General features: G+C 44.4%; 1 protein-coding gene across 1 annotated transcript; it reads left to right on the top strand.

Annotated features, from left to right (window-relative positions):
- Positions 1-5326: 5326 nt before the first annotated feature.
- Positions 5327-19156, top strand: LOC149360594 (uncharacterized). The gene is made up of 5 exons (XM_089569340.1): positions 5327-5451; positions 12675-12809; positions 13674-13741; positions 17556-17642; positions 19020-19156. Exons 1-5 carry the CDS (start codon positions 5327-5329, stop codon positions 19154-19156), a joined length of 552 nt encoding a protein of 183 aa, XP_089425466.1.
- Positions 19157-19439: the final 283 nt, after the last annotated feature.

Below are 19439 nucleotides of genomic sequence, written 5' to 3'. Positions count from 1 at the left end.
TACTGTCGAAATACTGTGACAGGCTGGTAGCTGCTCGATGCTCAACATTCAAAGGCCGCAGAGAGGATGGGTCGGAGTCAAATACCCGCTGAAAAATGAACTTTAGATAGCAGATAGGTGATACAAAGCAATTACAGATCGCTGATTGGCACACAAGAAGAGTTTTAACCTTTAGAGACTGAGAGATTAAAATCCATGGATAGTTTTCTTAAATAAGGCCCTGATAGAAGAGAGATAAATAAGGTAAGTATAAAAAATTCGTGAAGCTCCTTTTTAGGGGTATGGCCTGATTTCTTAATGGATTATTGCCTATATATGCAGGACTGGCCATTCCCCACATAGATTAATGAGTTATTACCCATATCTGCAGAATTGGTCATTCTCTACTCTATATTAATAGATCTCTCGGGTTTCTCAAAGAACTCCTGGCGCCGTGATGCAGTAGTTAAGCGATGCTACACATGCCCTGCTATGGCTGGCGCTGCAACCGACGGGGTTTTTTGTGACCCAGGCTTCACTTGCCAAGCAACCCTTAGTGACCCATCAACTACAATACTCTAACCCTGATTGGGAATCGAGCCAGTGGCGGCTGGCGCAACAATGAAGCTTCGTTTACTGATGCCTAAGGCTACACGGCCATCTTCGAAGATTCTTTTTATTGTTTCCGCATGGAATATCAGGAACTTCCCTGACCTCGTCTTGCCTTACTTGACTGGGTCGAATTCCGCGACCTCGGCATACGGCGTCATGCCACTATCAATGCCTCCCTATGCCCACACGTAAAAATTCCTGAAGGCGCGCACCTCAAGAAAGGGCGATCAGTCACGAGGTTGAACTTTCGCAGCATATACGTTCTGACCTAAAATGAACTGTTATCTGAACAGTGACTTCGCTGAAAGTGGCGATTGTGCGTGTTTATCAGTTATACAGCTTTTCACACGCTAAGCAGTCTTATTAACAACAGAAGTTCACACGGAATTCCGGTGTCCTTCATTAGTGGCACAAATCTTGTAGTGTAAGGCATGGCCTCAATGTCCTTGTTAAGAGACTGCTGAAGAGAGCTGTGTCTCAAACGAACATAGCAAAAACAAATAATTTCGTTGTTTAATAGTTCCTCGTTGCTTGCAGATGTAGCAATTCACTGATCACGGCACAAACATCCCCTTGGCTTGATGGCATGTCCTAACACGTATGGTGAACGTTTGAAGTACAAGAAAGGTTTTTGGGGCCTATTGAATGTACATTCTCTGAACTTGCCTTAAAACAAGGCCGTCAAGAAAGGCTAGGTAAGGCTGCACGTAGAGGAATTAATGACCGATCAGAATCTTTGTCAGCTGCCTTCTGGAGAAACCGTACAGGTATTCTAAGGAAAAGCGAAAACTTAGAAAATAGAATGTGTCAGCACAAAATTCTCTCACGACTATGTACATAAAAGACAGATTTAGTCACATAATAAGCACAGCTACCAGGAAGGGGTGGTTTTCGGTTTCGAAAAATTAAAATTATGGAACAGGTTAGTGGACAACAACTGCACGAAAAACTCACCAGATTGTATCAAGGTAGCATGAAATTCTGTCCACGCATGGGCTCCCTTCGAAAGCGCCCCAGAAAAGTCACAAAAATTCTATTTAACGAATTTACAGTCCTCCTCTCGCAATGCACCAATTGCAACATTGTCACAACGAAACATCGCATCGAAGACGTCGCAATATTGTTTCCGTACAGGCACGAAGTGCTTCCAACCAATGCAAGCCTGCTTTTTTATCATATTCTTTTCATCAGAGCAAGAGATGGCGACGACAACAGCATAGGCCAAAATCTTAATTTTGCACTTTAGTAGAGGGAAGCCATGAGCAGCTGTGTTTTTGAAGAAACTGAGCTATAGGTGATCGAGATATATAACACCAGTCACAAAGGCGATGTAGAGCAGGTTATGCAATTCAAATATTTTAAATATTTAGATGCATGCTGCAGGTATGCTGCCAGAGTGTGTGCGCGGGGGGGGGGGAGAGGAAGGGTGACTGGCAAGCCGGTCTTAGGGTGACAGAAAGATGTATTAGCTGTATAGACCTGCAAATACAAGGCAACCTACGCTCATAGTGGGCGCATGCAGCGGTCCTGACGGCGCCCGCGTAAGCACTTTGCGCCATGGAAATTCCCGTTTGACACGAGCTTCAAGAGAGATCTATTACTCGCCTAACTGCTGAAGCTGAAAGGTTTGTAGATGAAAATTTCATCAGCTTTTTTTATGTATCTCATCAGACAGAGTCTAGTATACATAGCCGGTGTACACAAATCTAAGTTCATTTGATTTCGCGGCTCTTGCGTAAATTTAAATCTTTTTGGCGTGAACAGTAAAACATCTCGCATTGAGTAAATTTTCAGTGCTGTTTTATATGCTGATATCACAAAGCAAGGTAAACAGCAAAAGAAGGTTCAATAAAAACCTACGTTGAGATTTTTTTATAGTCTGAACCCGTTTGAACCCGCTTGAACCGGTTCGACGCGACCCGGAGCGGTTCAAACCGGAACGGAATGTCCCTCCGGAGCCGAACCCTGAACTGAACCCGAAAGGCGTGAACCCGAACCTGAACCTAATCCGAAAAAATTTCGGCTCGACACCCTGCTGTCAACGCGTAGGCGCTGTAGCGCAAACACTAAAAATCTCTTCCAAATTATCGGCTCGCTTTTTATTTGTGGCACGCGGCATGAACTCTTGCTGGCCAGTACTCTACATAGTGCAATCATTTTTCAACCAACCGTAAACATCCTTTTCAGGGAACCTTTCAAACTTTGCAAACAGTTTTCTTCTCATAGATGGCTGCGTGGTGCATAATCACACCTGATATAATTTTTATTAATGCGAATGCATTTGTAGGCTATTTTGGCGGGTTCATGTCAACAGAAGTTGTCCGCAGCAGTTGTGAGGTTCTCAGAAGAGGTAGCGTCAAACGAATGGATGTAATCAAAAGAGGGAAATGTGAGGATGATGTCGCAAAAATGCCGATAGGATCATTACGTAATAAATTAGAGCCGAAAATGTCCAAAAACTGGGCGGAGCTAGGCCAAAGCATATCGCCACATTTTAAAAACCGGCAGTGTGGGGAATCCACTGCGTGGCGCCAAAATGTGAAAACCCAAAATGAGTACTGAGGTGAAACGAGAAAGTAATTGGAGTTCGTCGAAATCCAATCAATCAAGTAATTACGGATTAATCAAAAGACGAACGCAGTGGGAGCGATTAAGCATATAATTTGCGATCAATGATTAATTAGACTGATTACACAGATCGATTAAATAATTGAGTGTAGACCAACCAATCATTCACCAATCATCGATTGTGGAATGAATAAAAAGGAATTACACGTTCAGTGAGTGCACTAATCGCCAAAATTGTAATGATGCAATTGGGAACATGGGGGTGATAGGTCAACGCTTAATATGAAGCGAATGACGTAACGGCGTGACGTCACAACGTGACGTTTAGGTGACGTCACCAGGTGGCGAAGGAGCGCGCACGCGATGTCGTCAAAACGAAATTCAATGGCCTAGACTGGCAATACAGAGCGTTTGGTATAAACATTAATACAAGTACAGATTAACTAAAGTAATATACAAAAGGGACAGAATGGAGCAGCACTTCACAATAGGAAGCGAATCGGTGGAAGTAGTGAGGGTATACACAACTCAGTGAAGGTAGTGACCGGAAAACCGGACGACGAGTGTTAAATACCCGTGAGAATAAATATCGACAGGAATGCATTTGGCAAACATTGGAAAGTAATTAATGGCAGGTTGCCTTTAATGCTCAAGGGAAAAAGTATAAAACAGTTCAATGTTACCGGTACTCACATAGGGGACAGAAACTTGAATGCTAATCACAATGCTGAACAACTGAGGAAAACGAAGTCAGCTGCATAAAGCAAAATAAACGAGTGCAGTGGCTGAAGGAGGAAAGGCCAGTTAGTGACGTCCCAGTCAAAATGAGGAAAATTTGCCTTGGGTAATGTAGCACAACTTTTACTCCATAGTTGCGAAATCACACTTCGACAACCAGGCCAACTTCGAATGACTGGCAGCGAAAAGAATGATCTTGTACCTACACTCTATGCAGAAAGGAGTTAAAAGGGAGTGAAGCTGTCCTCTAGTGCACACCCTTTAAGAAAGGCAGTAAGCTGTCTACTGCACACCCTTTAAAGTAGGGTGTGCGCTAGAGGACAACTTAAGCCCTTTTTAATCCCACATTTATGTATTCTTGCTTAAAGTGTGCCGTCAAAAGCGGCGACAAAACCTACGACAGGCTTCATTCACGCACAATGGATCCTACTATACAAGTTTCTGTCGCGCGGCAGACTACACGCAAGAATGCATGTAACCGAAAACATTTGGCGCACGACACCAATTTTTGGTTATATTTGGCGTCCTTTTTGATTGGGAGACCATCCGGCAGAACACGTTTGTTCCAGCCTCCCTTTTTCACGAGAAACCAGACGGCAGGGTGAGGGGAACAAGGTAGGTTACTAATTAAGTGCTTGGTGCAGCGTAGCTGCACCAAGAACACAACACCGAAAAATTGAAAAAGCCAGCTGCGTTTTGGCGTTCTCTGCCAGTGTACGCGACCTTGAGTAGCCTGTTGTGGTTTTATACTCCAATCTTCCCAAAGGGTCGACGCATAACTTTAATAAGTATCAGTCACGTTTAGAAAACGGGTGGAGAGTTAATTGGAGAGGCATGGGTGGAGAGGCATTGGAGAGGCACCTTTCTCCTGCAGTGGGCGTAGTCAGGCTAATGATGATGATGATGATGGCTTTGCAAAATTTTGAACAAATACAGGAGCCCGAAATGAAACTCCTGCTTGGAAAGGAGAGAAAAATGCACCTGGTGAATCAGATTTGTTTTTCGTTTCACTGTAACTGTAGGTGGCAGTATTCTCTTCCTGGAAAATATGGTAGGGTACTCATTGGTTTTTACAACGTACAAACGCCAAGTGGTCAGCAGCAAAAAATTGAAAAAGGAAATCGTGCTGCGAAATTTGCCCTCAGTCACATGTCGTGCTTCTATATTGCAATATTTCGAAGGCGGCTATACTTCACGTTAATCACAAGCAGTCACATGTTTAGTGTGTGCCTAACTAAAAGGATGAAGAAATAGACGAGCCCGAAATGAAGCATCTGCATAAAAACGGAAGTAGAATAAACCTCGAGAATCTGAACGATTTTTTTTTGTGTGTGTGTGTTCCAGTGGCACTGAGAGCGGCTGTAGCCGCGTATTCGACAAGAGGCGGCTTTGCGGTTCTCGGAACATTCTGAGCTCGCCCAGTGCGGCAATGGTAGCGCTTGAGGCTGTCTCTGTGACCGCGATCTGTCTGGCAGGCCTAGCCATCGGGAAGCTGGGTCCGCCGAGGGGTCCACTGAAGATGCATCGCGATCCGATAGACAGCTTTAAGGTATGATCTCTGATTTATTCTCAGGTATTAGAAATTTATTCCTCCTTGTCTTGTAGTGCAGTTCGCATGAGCAATACCTACAGCTTAAAACCGGGAAAGCAGGGTGGCCTCTTACAGATCACCGCACTCATTGAACAGAATGAATCAATGCCTTCGAACAAGACCGTCTTCGAAGACAGACCGTCTTTGCCAGAGTTTGTAGGCTGGAACGTCGTAGCATGCAGTGGTTCCTCTCCTCCTTCAGAAAATGATGCCGTCATGCAGAAAAGGGGATAGGGTGGCACTGCAGGAAAGTGCAGCCGTAGCGCCCGTGACCCAAATGATGTGACAGCAGCAGTACACAAGCAGCCATTCGCCGTTGCGCTCTGCGTTCAGAGCTGAATGCCTGCATGAGACTGACGCATACGAGAAAAAAAAACGCAATTTTTCCAACTTTCGGCATTTCTCTCAGGCCCCATGTAACGCCTTCAAGGACCATTTATGACTTCTCGCAACGGTCTTTTAAACTATTGTCGGCATCCATCATCGCCTTTCCAACAAACTTATGTGAATCAATCGTTCGCGCTACGACCTCTGATGCTGAAGGAGATGAAGTTTGCCTGCACTCTGGCGGATTTTTCTTTAGTCTATAGCAAGAAATCTTCTGGTCTCTAAAACTCAAAAAGACGATACTGACATCCGCTTTGCCAAATTTCAATTTTTACAAGGCTGATATCTGGTTGAGAAATGAAGAACAAACGAAACAATTCATTGTAGATGCACGCTACATGGAGAGCATAAACATTCACAAGGGCTGTGGAGCGAGATAATATACCCTTTATTTTTATGACGGAAATTGCACTGATATAAATTATGCACCATATGAGCAAAACTTCGCTCTCAGCAGCACAAAGGCTTGTCTCATAACATCCCGATTCGTCTTGTGCCATGCCAGCTTCGACCATCTCATGCCCGCAAGCTTCTTGATCTCAACCGCTCAAATTACATCTTGTCGCCGCTCGCCACACTTGCTTTCTTTAAGAATCATCCAACATCATCAACGACCACCGGTCATCTTGCCTTTGCATTACGGGCCTTGCCCATGCCCTTTCCTTCTTGATTCCGGCTACAATATCATTAACTACCATTTCTGTGCTGGCCTACTGTAATGAGGCCTCAAAATACTACACAAAGATCTGCTGTGACGGTACAAAAGTTTCTTCAGAGCCTTTCGATAGGGAGACGAAACAAATAGTAGCAATTAACTCATAAGGGTACATGCCGAGGCTTTAGTTTGAGGTGTTAGAAAATAAAATGCGCAAAGATCTCAGTACAGTACTCTAATAAGGCCACGACAAAGAAAAAGTCTCACAAAGTGTCCAACGCGCATTCCCGTAGGCTCACGACCAGAGACACATGCAAGTAGTCGACCCGAAGATTGGTGCGTGCGTCTTCGTTGGTTCACTGTTTCGATGACAGTGGCGTTGCAAGGGAATCGTGCGGATGCGATTTCTTTGATGCAACCGAATCTGCATCACACGGCATGAGCTAGCTGCAGGTGTTAAGCACCGATTATGTATAGCTGCGCCGCTTCTGTAAGCATCCGCAGTTCAAACAGCCCAGCAAACAGCAAGCACGTGGGCAGTGTAAAAAAAGACAAAGACTATTCCTGTATCAAACTAAAAGAATATAAATGCTAATAGTAGGAACTAAACATATTCATGCACAGAAGATAAGAATACAGGGAGACTATGAAACAAATTAATACGCTATCACCACATGAGCAACGGAAGTAAAAGTACAAGAAATTCTTATGCACATCACCCAAATTGAAGAACAAACGGACTAAGGCCTTTCTAAAACAACGAAGGTACTTCCCAAACACAAGAAAAAATGTCACAATTTTTATGTCCTTCGGCAGAAGGTTCCATATTCTAGTCATCGCGAAAGTCACTGAGCGTTGCAGTGCGAATATTAGATAATAGTAAATTGTGATTGTGAGTGACTCTAATATGGCTGGGCGTTGTCATCTGGCAGCAATGAATGTGATGAACATTTCTCTTGAGGATAACGTTGTAAGTGGATGCGACGACGCTACGTCAATTTGGTGTCTTATCCAGAGGATACTGAAATATATATACCAAGGGGTTAGAACAGCGCCTCGTCGATTCCAAGAGGTCACATGGCGTGCTCGTAGTCCACACAAGAAGGGAATTTTGTAGGCCACATCAGACTGGCACTGCGCGAACTTTATTCTGTGTTTGATCTTGCAGACCGGACGATGTCTTAACATCCGCCTTAGAGAGTATAAGAAGGATGGTTCCTCTGAAATAGCTCAGCACTGCCGGGAATGCAGGAAGTGCCGACCTTTATTTCAGGGAACACAAGTTTTGTTTCGTCACCCGCGTCAAGTCACGAGGGAGGAGATGGAAGCATTCTACACCGCCTCGTCTGGTAATTGTGTGAGCGCGCCTTGATTTCGCAAAAAAATAAATAAATAGGATATGTCCGGAGATCTTTGTTTTTGTTTTTTATTTTGTGCTCCAGAATTGATTGGATTCTGGTTCTTTTGGGCGGGCTTTTTCCCAGGAAACCAGTTGCGAGAATTGCGCATATCCTCTTCTTTTTCTTTCTGGCTCGTTTAGTTTGCGCCCCGGTATTTCCATCACGAACGGCTTCCAACTACCCCACTTTCCATCTTATGTTCACACATACATATGTTTTCCCTGCATTTCAGCCGCCAGATCGCTTCCGGCTTTTTGACCTATGAGCTGTGGTCGCTGTGGCTGATTGGGATGGTTTCGATTCTGACATAAAATCTAAATACGGGCATTGGTTGTAGCAGTCCCACATCAAAGCCGGGAAAATGCAAAAGCGCCCTTGTGATATGTGTTGTCAGCACGAGTAAAAACTCCCGTCTCATCCTAAGCTGGAAGTGAACAGCACAGAATGCAGGGACATATGAGACAAGCGCTTAAATCATCTGAGCTGTTCATTTCCAAGTCGACCATCCACATGTCCAAGCTGCCACTCATACTATATTTCTGATTATTGTAGAAAAATTTGTGCTCTGTTTTTGACTCAGTGGTGCGATCCACGCACGGGCTACTAGTGCTGAAGTTTTCGGGGTCCTCTAGGAAATGAAAATGATCAAAATTTTTCACAGTGGTTTTACAATATCTGCATGACGATGTAGGGTTTTTTATGTTCTCTTAGTGTGTACCGTTATATCGAGTGATTCAAATTATTCAACACAGATTTGCAATTAAAAGGCCTGTAATATACTACGATGCCTTCTATGAAGTCTGATTTTATGCTAATAGCGACGTTACACCAATAACTAAAATAACTTAACATTCTATTCCCACTTAAGGTCTCTGTGTTTGCAGCAGAATTGAGGGGCCATCAAATTTGAAGGCGAGCATATATTTTGATTAATGCGAATCAGTATCCTGCTTCGAGGTATCCAAAGTGCAAAAAAAGCCGGTAGTTTACATTTGGTGGGCACAAAATAATGTGCGAAACACAGTTATTTGCAGGTGGACATAACCGCCACGCACGGAAAGTGCGAGTGAAGCGTCCACTGACCCAGGTAGCCAGTTATGCACGTCCTCAACTCTTTCATCATCAATGCCAATTTACGCAATGTACGCCGGCGTCCTTTGCCGCAGTGCCACTTTTCTGCAGCAATCTTGTCAGGGCCAACGCGTAGTGCTCTAGTGCCGTGTTTCTGCTACAACGTTCTCCACGCCAACACCTGCAGTGCGTATATCTCTGTCACTACCGCCACCTAACTCAAAGCGCTAATATTACATTAATATTAATATTAGGCGATGCAGATTACGATGTGCAATGCACAGAGCGAGAGTGTGGTGAAGTTTAAAAACCGAGCTCCATGTACGCGAAAAAGTAAGCGACGCGACGAGCTGCGCGGCGACGACGGCCGGCGTTCGCTCTGTAGCCCACCGGCCAAACTCTATGCGTTGGGACAACGCGAAACACACGCGAACGCGAAATGAAGACGACGATCAGTGTTGCTGGCATGATACACCGGAAAGCTATTAGCGCCTATAACAAGAGTCCCATTAGTTGCAAGGATTAAAATGTTCGGCAGAAAACTGCGAAATAAAATGTGTTTACAGCTTTGTCATGGAATCAAACTGTTTAACTGAACGCTTACGTAAACTTTTGGTACTTGGTTGTGGAGTTATGGTTCTGGCGGTTTTCTTCGCGCGATTTTCTCCCGCGTTTTTCCCCTTCTGAAAAGTTGCGCGCCTTTTATTTTTTTTGCTGCAAATCCCAAAGGAGCCGCTCGCACTCCACGGCGTCAATGAGCCCCTTAATGAAGCCTTGGGAGTGGGCGTGTGCCATGGTAGTGCTGGTGGGGCACTCGAAAAAACTTGCCAACGCAAAATGCGGCACTTTCGAGAAAGCGCGCGAAATTATGACGCTGCCGGGTTAGCTCCTATTGGCTAATCGCGTAACAAACTTCCGGGAGACGAGCGGAATTTTCAGAGCGTGCAGATCCGAGCGACACGACAAGCGACACCGGCATTTCGCTTCGCGCGACGGCGTCGCTTGTCGCTTGCAGCCGTTGCCTTCGCGTTCGCGTGAGTTTTCACGTACATGGAGTTCAGCCTTAACAGCGATGACCGGCTACGGCGATGCGTACAGCTCGCGTGAAATGGCCAACGAATGATACCTGTTCGCGCCGCCAAGGGTTTGAATATCAGTCGGCGCAATATTCAGTTTATTTTTTATAATGCAAAAGCGCAAATGCGGAGGATCAGAGCATAGAAAAATCCTGTATTACCAAGGTATTTCTGCATGAAAATAAGCATAGAAAAGAAATCCCGTAAATATGAGCGACTGGGAGTCGAACCCGCAGGGACGCGAACAGATGATCTTCAAAGGCAGCTGTGCGAGACCGGTAGGCTATCTTCGCTACTTTTTTTAGCATGCCATCAAATGAAGCGCTTATTACAATGTTCTTTGCATGATTTCCCAGAAGGGTATTGCATCTTTACGACGGAAGAAACAATGCTCCATGTATTGAAGAGCATAACAGAGGTGGCAGTTTACCGTTTGACGCAAATATACCCCTTTCTCTAAAGTCATGTTATAACCGCTACGGCCGCAGTGTAAATCTTCTAGAAAAAAATGTTTTTTTCTACATGCGAGACGGGAATTTTACGTACCCTCCTGGGTACGTCATGTCGCTGTAAACCAATATACATAAAGCAGTACACGAGTGGCATTAGGAGCGTGCAAATTAAGTCCGTGTGCAGCAGTTTCCTCTACTGTGAGAAAGGGAACTCAAGGAAAAATCCAACAAATACGAAACGAGCAGCCAAATACACCTAATCCATGAATCCCCAAAAGAAATATCGAGCAGAAACATAAGAATACATTATGAGGCTGGAATAAACTTGAATTCAAGTGACCTTCTATAATTCAGGCTTCATCGGGTGTGTAGTGTCCCGGAAAACATGAAACGTGAAACTATCTGTACGACATAAAGGTGGACTAAACCGAGGCTGCCATCGCTAAAGGCCGGAAAAAGTTATCACGCCTCATTCATTCAAAAGGCGAATCCCGCACAAAATATTCGAAAACTTTGTTGAAAAGGTAAATTTTAAGCCTATGGTTGTGAATTATTTACAGTACGTAAAGAGTTTTAGTGGCAGGACACAGGCTGCATGCGGTCGCCTGCCTAAGATCGAGAGACCATGAGTCGGAAGAGTCTGAGCATAGCGCTGCAGACATGGAACACGGGCTTTCCAATAATGTAGTACATGTAATGGCAACGACCGGCATCCGTTCACGCGGTGCGACGAAGAGGTGAACGAAGTGCTGTGCTGGTTCCGGAGTGACTCTGGGTGTGTGCCTGCCGTGACGCGTCTTCGATCAACGACCTCCGACCTGCGCTTCGAAGACGCACCTGTACATACACTATACTTACAGACACTTAAAGAGACGCCAACAGGCTACCACCGCTGCCGAAAACGCCTCGGGTTAAACTGTACCACACTCTCGCGCTGCGCATTACAGGACGTCATTTTCATCAATATCGAGCTGCTCCATCCAGCTGCAGTGCCCGGTCATCGTTGGCTTCCACGTAGCACAAATCCGTGCTTTCAGCTTATTCCACTGTAGTAACATTATCTGTTGTTTTTATTTATTGTTTTGCCAAGATCGCATTCCAGGTCATGCATCACACAAACCGGCGAGCCGGTTTCCCCTCGTCCAGTAATGGTTTCGCACTAAAAAGCTTTTTAACTTAACGGATCTTCGTGTTGGCTTTCCCATCTCGCACATTGATAAAATGGGCGTCCACCTATTAAAATACAGATGCACCTGACCTGTATTTGGACGTTCATATTTTATATGCGATTCTCGCGAATATGCCAGGAACAGCGACGCCCTTTTATCAAAATGCACAATACACGAAAGCAAGCTTCACAAGTGGGGAAACTAGCATTTTCTGGGCCCTATATCTGGAAGCACGACGCTGAATAGAAATTTTAATAAACCTAGTTCGCCATCGATGTTCAAGGCCTTGAATTTCTCGATATTATTTTGCGCCCTAAAACAGGAAAACAATAGTTGAACAGTTTGTTGTAGTCATTTGCTCTTATTTTTGGTGCACGATATCAGGTAAATAATGTCCGGCATGCCATATAACCAACCTGGAACCTGCATAGATGTGTCATTCTCTACTTGTAAAACAAAAATGTGAATTGAATAATTTTAAACACAGTGTATATTGAACTAAACAGCCTCCGCTCCGCTTACAAGCACGTTTCATGAGCTGTATGCAGTAGACGCTGGCGATCTTCCTTCTTCCTGATCTTCCGCCTCATTGTGGTCATTGCTATCCAAATCATAACGCCTTGGATTTTGCACGGCATGTTCTCTTAAACTCTCAACAAAGAATTCTCTTTCATTTTTTTTAATCCCCTCATCCCCTTCCCCCCGTGTAGGGTAGCAAACCGATTATTCTTCCGGTTAACCTCCCGGCCTTTCTTCTTATTCCTCCTCCCTCCGGCTTGCACACTCTCTGAAGCAGCATGCAACCTGTAAACTTTTAAATGTAAATTTAAAGGTAGATGTGTGATCATTCTTGCTATTTGGCTTGCAACTTCCGGCACACCGTAACAACTTTCTGAGCAAAAGGCTTTAGTGGTCAATCCTGTGCACCACAGAGCGTGTAAAAATAAACTGAAATGTGCTATGCATTGCAGATAACGACCAAGTTCGAGAACGCAGTTGCCATTTCGGATTCGGACAACGACACCGTCTTCGAGTGCCTGTCAGCGACGAGAATAAATATTGACGTAGAATCAAAGACGGCTACCTACAAATACTTTTTGCCGACAGCTGGGTAATGAATTTTCTGTTCAATACGAAGCCAATGAATGATGCACGATGGGGTTAATAAGCCCCGCGAGTACCACGGTGAAGCGGTGTCAGAGGTTCTAAACCCGGGCGATGATTAATTTTTCTTCTGCTGCTAAGTTTCTGACAAAGCTGCGTAGCTTTGCTTTGATGCCGTACGCTTAGGTTGGGTGGATTCCACTCTGTAATTACTCTTTTATTACAAATCTACTCCATCTTGGGGGATTCCCCTCAACATGTGACAAACATGCTGCCACGAATATTGCTCCTCCAAACAAAAAACACGTGGAAGTTTCGACAGGCAGTACGCACTTTGACTACGCAGGGTGCTGTAAATGACGCATTTGTCGTTTATTGACAAACGATTATTTGCCGACTACAGTAAACCCAACCAGTACACCATTGTAGTGAAAATTAACCTAATTTGAGCTATCCTAACATGAGCTAAGTACAGACTGCTTAAGCGCGAAGATGCATCCGTAACACAGGGATAAATTCAGCACCGAATACGGCGCTGTACAGCTCGCAAATTAATGTCATTAATATGAGCAGAAAACCAGCCCTTTCGTGCCAGCGCAAATTACTGTTTAGTGTTTAAAACTTGTAGGCTACACCCACGGCAGGTTTTGTTTTTTATGATGAAAGTAACAGCACAAAATAACACATTTCTGCGTTTTTATTTCGTTGTAGCGTTCGTAGCATGCATATTCCACTCATTTCCTTGTCCTATGTAGCGACTAGTAGACCTTTCCCTTTCAAAATTGGATATGTAGCATGCTTTGCATTATAAAGAACGTTTCTAGAAGCGCCATTGTTTCCAGACACTAAAACTTCGCGCACATTTCTGCAGGGAGGTGTTTACGTTCCATATCAAGGCTGGAAATGAGGCTGGCGCGGTGATTGTTACATCCGATGTTGGTAAGTGCAGCTGGTTAGTAAGGTAGGGTTTTCTGGACCGATACAGAAAGCACGTACCCACATAGAGCGCACAGAGCGCGCACATAGAGATCTGAGCTCTATGTGTGTAGGTGTTTTCTGTCTCTGTTCTTGTTTTTTTTCGCGCAGTTCATCATGATAGTAAGGTAGGCCTCTTCCTTTTACAGAGTGTGAAAACTTTTTTCGCGCTGACTGATGGCCGAGATCAGAAAAGCGCTGAGCCCCATTAGTAACCAGCGATAAAACAATTTCACTGTACTCTCGCAACAATTAACAGCTCAAATTGAAAAAAAACACCCACATGCTCCTTTGGTTTGGTGGCGGCCTGCTTCCGCTTTTTATGTCATTAGCACGTCTTTTCCATTCACTTGTCTGCTTAATATTGCAAGGAGTGCGTGGAACCTGGCAGTCTTGGTGCCTTAGGCAGCATAAGAGGGTCCTTGCACAGATCGCGCCCGAACGTTCGACCATGTTCCTACGTGGCGGTGGGGAACACCCCCAAGGTTCGGTTACACTACACATAAGTACCTCTGAAAGCAGAAGATTAGACTGCCGTTCGCCGTAGCTTAGTTGGTAGAGCACCGGACGTGAAATTCGCACGTCGCGGGATCTGATCCAACCGGCTGCATGCTCTTTTTTCTGCTTTCTTATCAGTAATATTTAAGTGATAAAATATTTGCACATTAACGTTCAATTAACACTTAAAATTGGAAAAACCATCCCCTATTCTCCTTCCTTTCCATGACTGTTCGCTTCCGTCATCTGTGTAACGGCGAGCACCTGTTTTCGTTTGAATGAGTAGTGAATTTACTTCCTCTCTGGAACAAAATACGATCAGAGTGGTTGCCGTTGAGCACAATCATGCAGGACCCGTCCGCCATCTATTCCAGTGAAGCTGCTTCTCTGAAATTCTAAAGTGTAAATTCACTAACTTCCGCTCATGCCTCTACTACGGTACAAATGGTTATCTGTTCTCCTAGTTATGTGTACGCGTCTCTCATAGCCTGAGTCGCTTTGGGACGTTAAACCCCATACACCAACCTAACTACGTGTTGTTCTTACCTCAGCTTCCTCCTTGCATTTGCCATACGATACTTTCGACTGGAAGTGTTAAAAAACCTAACGTCCCCTTTCCTGTCTCCTAAAGCTACGGCCTTCTACGTTCTTTTAATAAACGGTTGCGTGGCCCCTAATATCGTTTCAATATACAATGAAAACCTTTTAGTTTATCGCCGGACTATGAATAAAATTATGTCGCTGCAATGCTTACACGCAAACTGTTGATATATATGCCTAGCTATCTAATACTAACCAGGTGATAGTCTGGCATGTAGTACCGTAGCCAGCACGCGTCAACACCAAGAGCCTACACGGTGCCCTGTACAGCCACGACACAACGTACAGAAGAACTTGCTTTGGGGCTAGTTGGTTCATGATTGAAGTTCAGAATGGCGCAAAAGACACACACGCAGGAAAAAAGGGGATGACACAAAGAGCGCCTACTACCAACTGAGTTTATTGCGGAAACACCCTCTTTTATACGGCAAGACATATCAACCACGAACCGGAAGCAGAAAAAACACATATTCATGGTTTGAATTCACATTTCAAAACACCATAGGCAGAAAAGAAAAAGCCACAAGAACAAAAAACAGAATTTAGAACTACACGTGACCGTCTAAGAAACCCAGCTCCTGGCGGCAGAGTTTGATCGATGAAGTGCTGATGCACGTGGACCAAGCTTTCTGTATATGATATGCTTCTATAATCTCTCTTTCAAATCGCTCCCTGCCTCTGCCGATAAACGTTGCCTGTTACAGCATCGGTCCGCAATCTCTGCATTCCCTACAGTGATCCGGCAGGTTGCCCCTGTCATTGTTTTTAATTGTTCTTCTGATCTCGCTAGCTCTCTCGTTGAAACACCGGCCAGTCTGGCCAATGTAGGCGGATCCACAGCTGAGCGGTATGCGATATACGACTTCGGACCTGCAATCAGTCAACCGTATCTGATGTTTGATAGCGCATCTTCGGGGTCGTCTGTTCATCATGGAGCAAATTTTTGTAGCTTGCATGGTGCTGAATGGTGGTAATACCGTACATGCATAAGATAGCGCACAATATCAAGAAGGTAGGGGGTCGATATGGTGTAAATGTGTTTTTTCAGCACCATGCAAGCTTGCAAAAATTTGCTCCATGATGAACAGATGACCCCGAAGATGCGCTATCAAACATCAGATACGTTTCACTGATTGCAGGTCCGAAGTCGTATATCGCATACCGCTCAGCTGTGGATCCGCCTACATTGGCCAGACTGGCCGGTGTTTCAACGAGAGAGCTAGCGAGCACAGAAGAACAATTAAAAACAATGATAGGGCAACCTGCCGGATCACTGTAGGGAATGCAGAGATTGCGGACCGATGCTGGAACAGGCAACGTTTATCGGCAGAGGCAGGGAGCGATTTGAAAGAGAGATTATAGAAGCATATCATATACAGAAAGCTGGGTCCACGTGCATTAGCACTTCATCGATCAAACTCTGTCGCCAGGAGCTGGGTTTCTTAGACGGTCACGTGTAGTTCTAGATTCTGTTTTTTGTGCTTGTGGCTTTTTCTTTTCTGCCGATGGTGTTTTGAAATGTGAATTCAAACCATGAATATGTGTTTTTTCTGCATCCGGTTCGTGTTTGATATGTCTTGCCGTATAAAAGAGGGTGTTTCCGCAATAAACTCAGTTGGTAGTAGGCGCTCTTTGTGTCATCCCCCTTTTTCCTGTGTGTGTGTCTTTTGCGCCATTCTGAACTTCAACAACGTACAGCTTAGCTAATGTAAGAAGCTATATTTAGGTGAAGAGTTCACGTCACACCGCCTCATTATTGCACGCTGACTATCATTCCTCTGGAATAATCGGTGGCGCTGCATTTGCAATCATCTTCAGCTTCATAATGTAATCGCCTGAATGTGGCTTTTGAGAATTTTCTCCAGTGCTAATTGCGACCATAGTGACTATTGCCGGCAGCTGTGAAACACTGCGTCAGCAAAGGAGATCGTTCATTTAACTTAGACGAAATGCCGACGCCGTCATACAACACGATGGTTGCCGGCTACCACACACAGTTTGGTTTATTACGAATTGGCATTCACTTTTTACTTTAGCAACCCACATTCACAGTCAATTTTCGGCGCCAGAGACTCATGCTTCCCTTATCTTAGTTCACTGCAAGTTTGAAGGGCTGACAACCCTTCCACGAGCGCATATCTTTCTTAATAGGTTTTTGATGCGTGAAAGAAAAGGGACTGTGAAAGCTTTTTAGTGGTATAGGTGCACTTATGAATTCGTATTTAATGAATAGCTTAGATCATGAAGAAACCTGCCACATATTGGAGCTTCAGACGCTCAAAGATTTTAATTTTTTCGGTGGACAGCTGCAGCGGCAACAACAGTTTTAAGTGGAGTCCCCGAGTTATACTGAAATGGCTGTTTCTGAGTAACTGGAGCCATATTTAAGTTTTTTTTTTTAAGTTACGTTGAAAATCTTTTTACTCCATGAAGTCTCATTCTTGCTTCAAGGCTAAATACCGAGTCTCTGCTGATTTTTGCTGTGAACAACTAATTTTCTATAAGAAAGGCTAGTCCTAACTCACTGAGATTTGAAAAGTGGGTGCGTTTGTCGTTTGTTGCGCAGACTATTTATTAAGAAAAACAATTAAGCTTAGCTTAAAGTTCCTTTTTCAAAATAATGCATAGCAGCCACTTGGACGGTTGAGCCAAAATTTTGCACCATTTTGGAACATTTCAGATCCCACACCGAGGGAGGCTATTATCTACTACACGGACTATGAGAACTGCGTCGTGGCGGACGCGGAGCTGCAAGGCGAAGGAAATCGTAAGTTATTGCGCTTAATGTCCACAAAATATACCGACCAGAGACTGCGGTCCAGAACATATCTTTCAACAGTTTTCTTGAAGAGTGCGTAAAGAAGATAAAAATATCGTTCGTCAAAACAGACAAGCTTATAAAAAATCTGTCACGCTCTCCATAAAGCTCACGTGTTCATTGAGCTGGAATTGGGAGGAAAGGTTGGAGGCAGGAAAAAATGTAACGGAGGATCAAACCATCTGATGCAATAAACCTGCCTGAGATGTGTTGGTTTTACATTGCGTTTCACCATTTTTGCTTTTACACGAATCACATTCCCCTTGCGTCATGAAGATGATTTCGTAATCGGTGTGCACGGCGCTCCCTCATGACTGTCTTGAGGGTGGCTCTATGTGGAGGTGGATGATGGTTGCTGGCTGGAGGCCTTCTGGATGTCGCAGGTTGGTGGGAGGGTAGATGTACCTTTATGAGGGTAGAGGTGAGTGGGTGAAAGCTTCAAACATTCAGATAACGGCATTTTTGCCGACTGACGGCTATAGTGTGAAGGCAGAAATAACTCCAGACCTTATCCTGTGCTAGAATTTCAGTTTCTAAGTGCAGGTTGCCAGGATAGTATACATTTTTCGCTGTTTTGAACGCCAACTGCGAACAGCGAAGAACATACCGGGACAATCACCTCTTCACTGCTTAGTTCATGACGAAATGTGCTGTTTTTCCTAAGCCTGAAGAAATATTTGGAGACGACACAGCCTCAATTACAAATCAATTTAACATATGCGGCTGGCTACGAGGCAGAGTAGTGAGCACCGAGAAATATTTTCTTGCTCCTTTCCAAAGTCACAAACTCGGGAATTAAGAGAATTTGGTGCGTGTTTACTGTGACAATAGCTCTTTTCGAGATTTTTGGGCACGTGCGCAAAGTAAGGCTTACGTTGACGTGCTGTGTATTACGTGAAACAGTGTAACAGTATTGCGAAAACGGCAACGCAAAAACACAAATCTGTATTATTTCAAGAACACAAGCAAGATACATTAGCTATTCCGCACAGTTACCTTCGCATGATCGAAATAAAACTCTATGTGTAAGTGGTAGTTTTTTTTGTCATATATATAGTCTTCTGGTTTTCTTTTTCATGTTTTCTTAGTCTTGTGCATGTTTCACTCCACGTTTGACAGTACAGAGCGTTCGCACAACACATTACAGTGCGGAGACGAGGTTCAAAATAGAGGTCCTGATTTGCACTAAGGATGCAGTGGGAGAAAACGCAGGCAAGGATGGAATGCGCAAAAATGCAGAGGCTATACGCATTGGAGTTGTTCTGTTAATAACAAGTCTCACGTAGAAGCACACAATGTGTTATTGCATCTTCCCTCTATTTGCAGATTGCTCACTGTGGGCTCGACATGAAGTAAAGGACAACGTTCCGCAAGATTGCATTGACCACTTTGCCGACGCTTGCGGTGTGATTGTTCCAGCCCACAGCCACGACCTGTGCCCTGACGGTGAAGGCGACTATTAGCTGCGAGGGTTTATTCATATAACCTTCCTGGACGTTTAGAGGCTGCTGCTATCTATGTGCATTTCTGGAGTTACTGCTCCAGTCGTTCTGATGCGCGAAAAATAAAGCAACCAGGAAATAAATAATCAGATCACTTCCCTACTATTCGCGTGCGTAAATCGATTCATGACGTCACAATAGAAACGTACTTGTCTTCCTACATATTTGACTCTACTTCCAGTTACTAAGTATAGTGTTCGCCATGTCCACCAGCACATCCACTTTGTGTACTCAGAAAATTTCC

Source organism: Amblyomma mixtum, chromosome 2 (genome assembly GCF_055824585.1).
Source record: "Amblyomma mixtum isolate Tamu chromosome 2, ASM5582458v1, whole genome shotgun sequence".
In the NCBI taxonomy this organism is placed as follows: Eukaryota; Metazoa; Arthropoda; class Arachnida; order Ixodida; family Ixodidae; genus Amblyomma; species Amblyomma mixtum.
This window is presented reverse-complemented; position numbering and strand designations above follow the sequence as displayed.

Bases quoted from the DNA above. Each gene is read 5' to 3' on its own strand.
- LOC149360594 (XM_089569340.1), top strand. From the start codon at position 5,327: ATGGTAGCGCTTGAGGCTGTCTCTGTGACCGCGATCTGTCTGGCAGGC. The intron at 5,452-12,674 runs ATCTCTGATTTA...ATTGCAGATAAC, and splicing joins ATAGACAGCTTTAAGGTATG to GACCAAGTTCGAGAACGCAG. The intron at 13,742-17,555 runs GTAAGTGCAGCT...GGAACATTTCAG, and splicing joins GATTGTTACATCCGATGTTG to ATCCCACACCGAGGGAGGCT.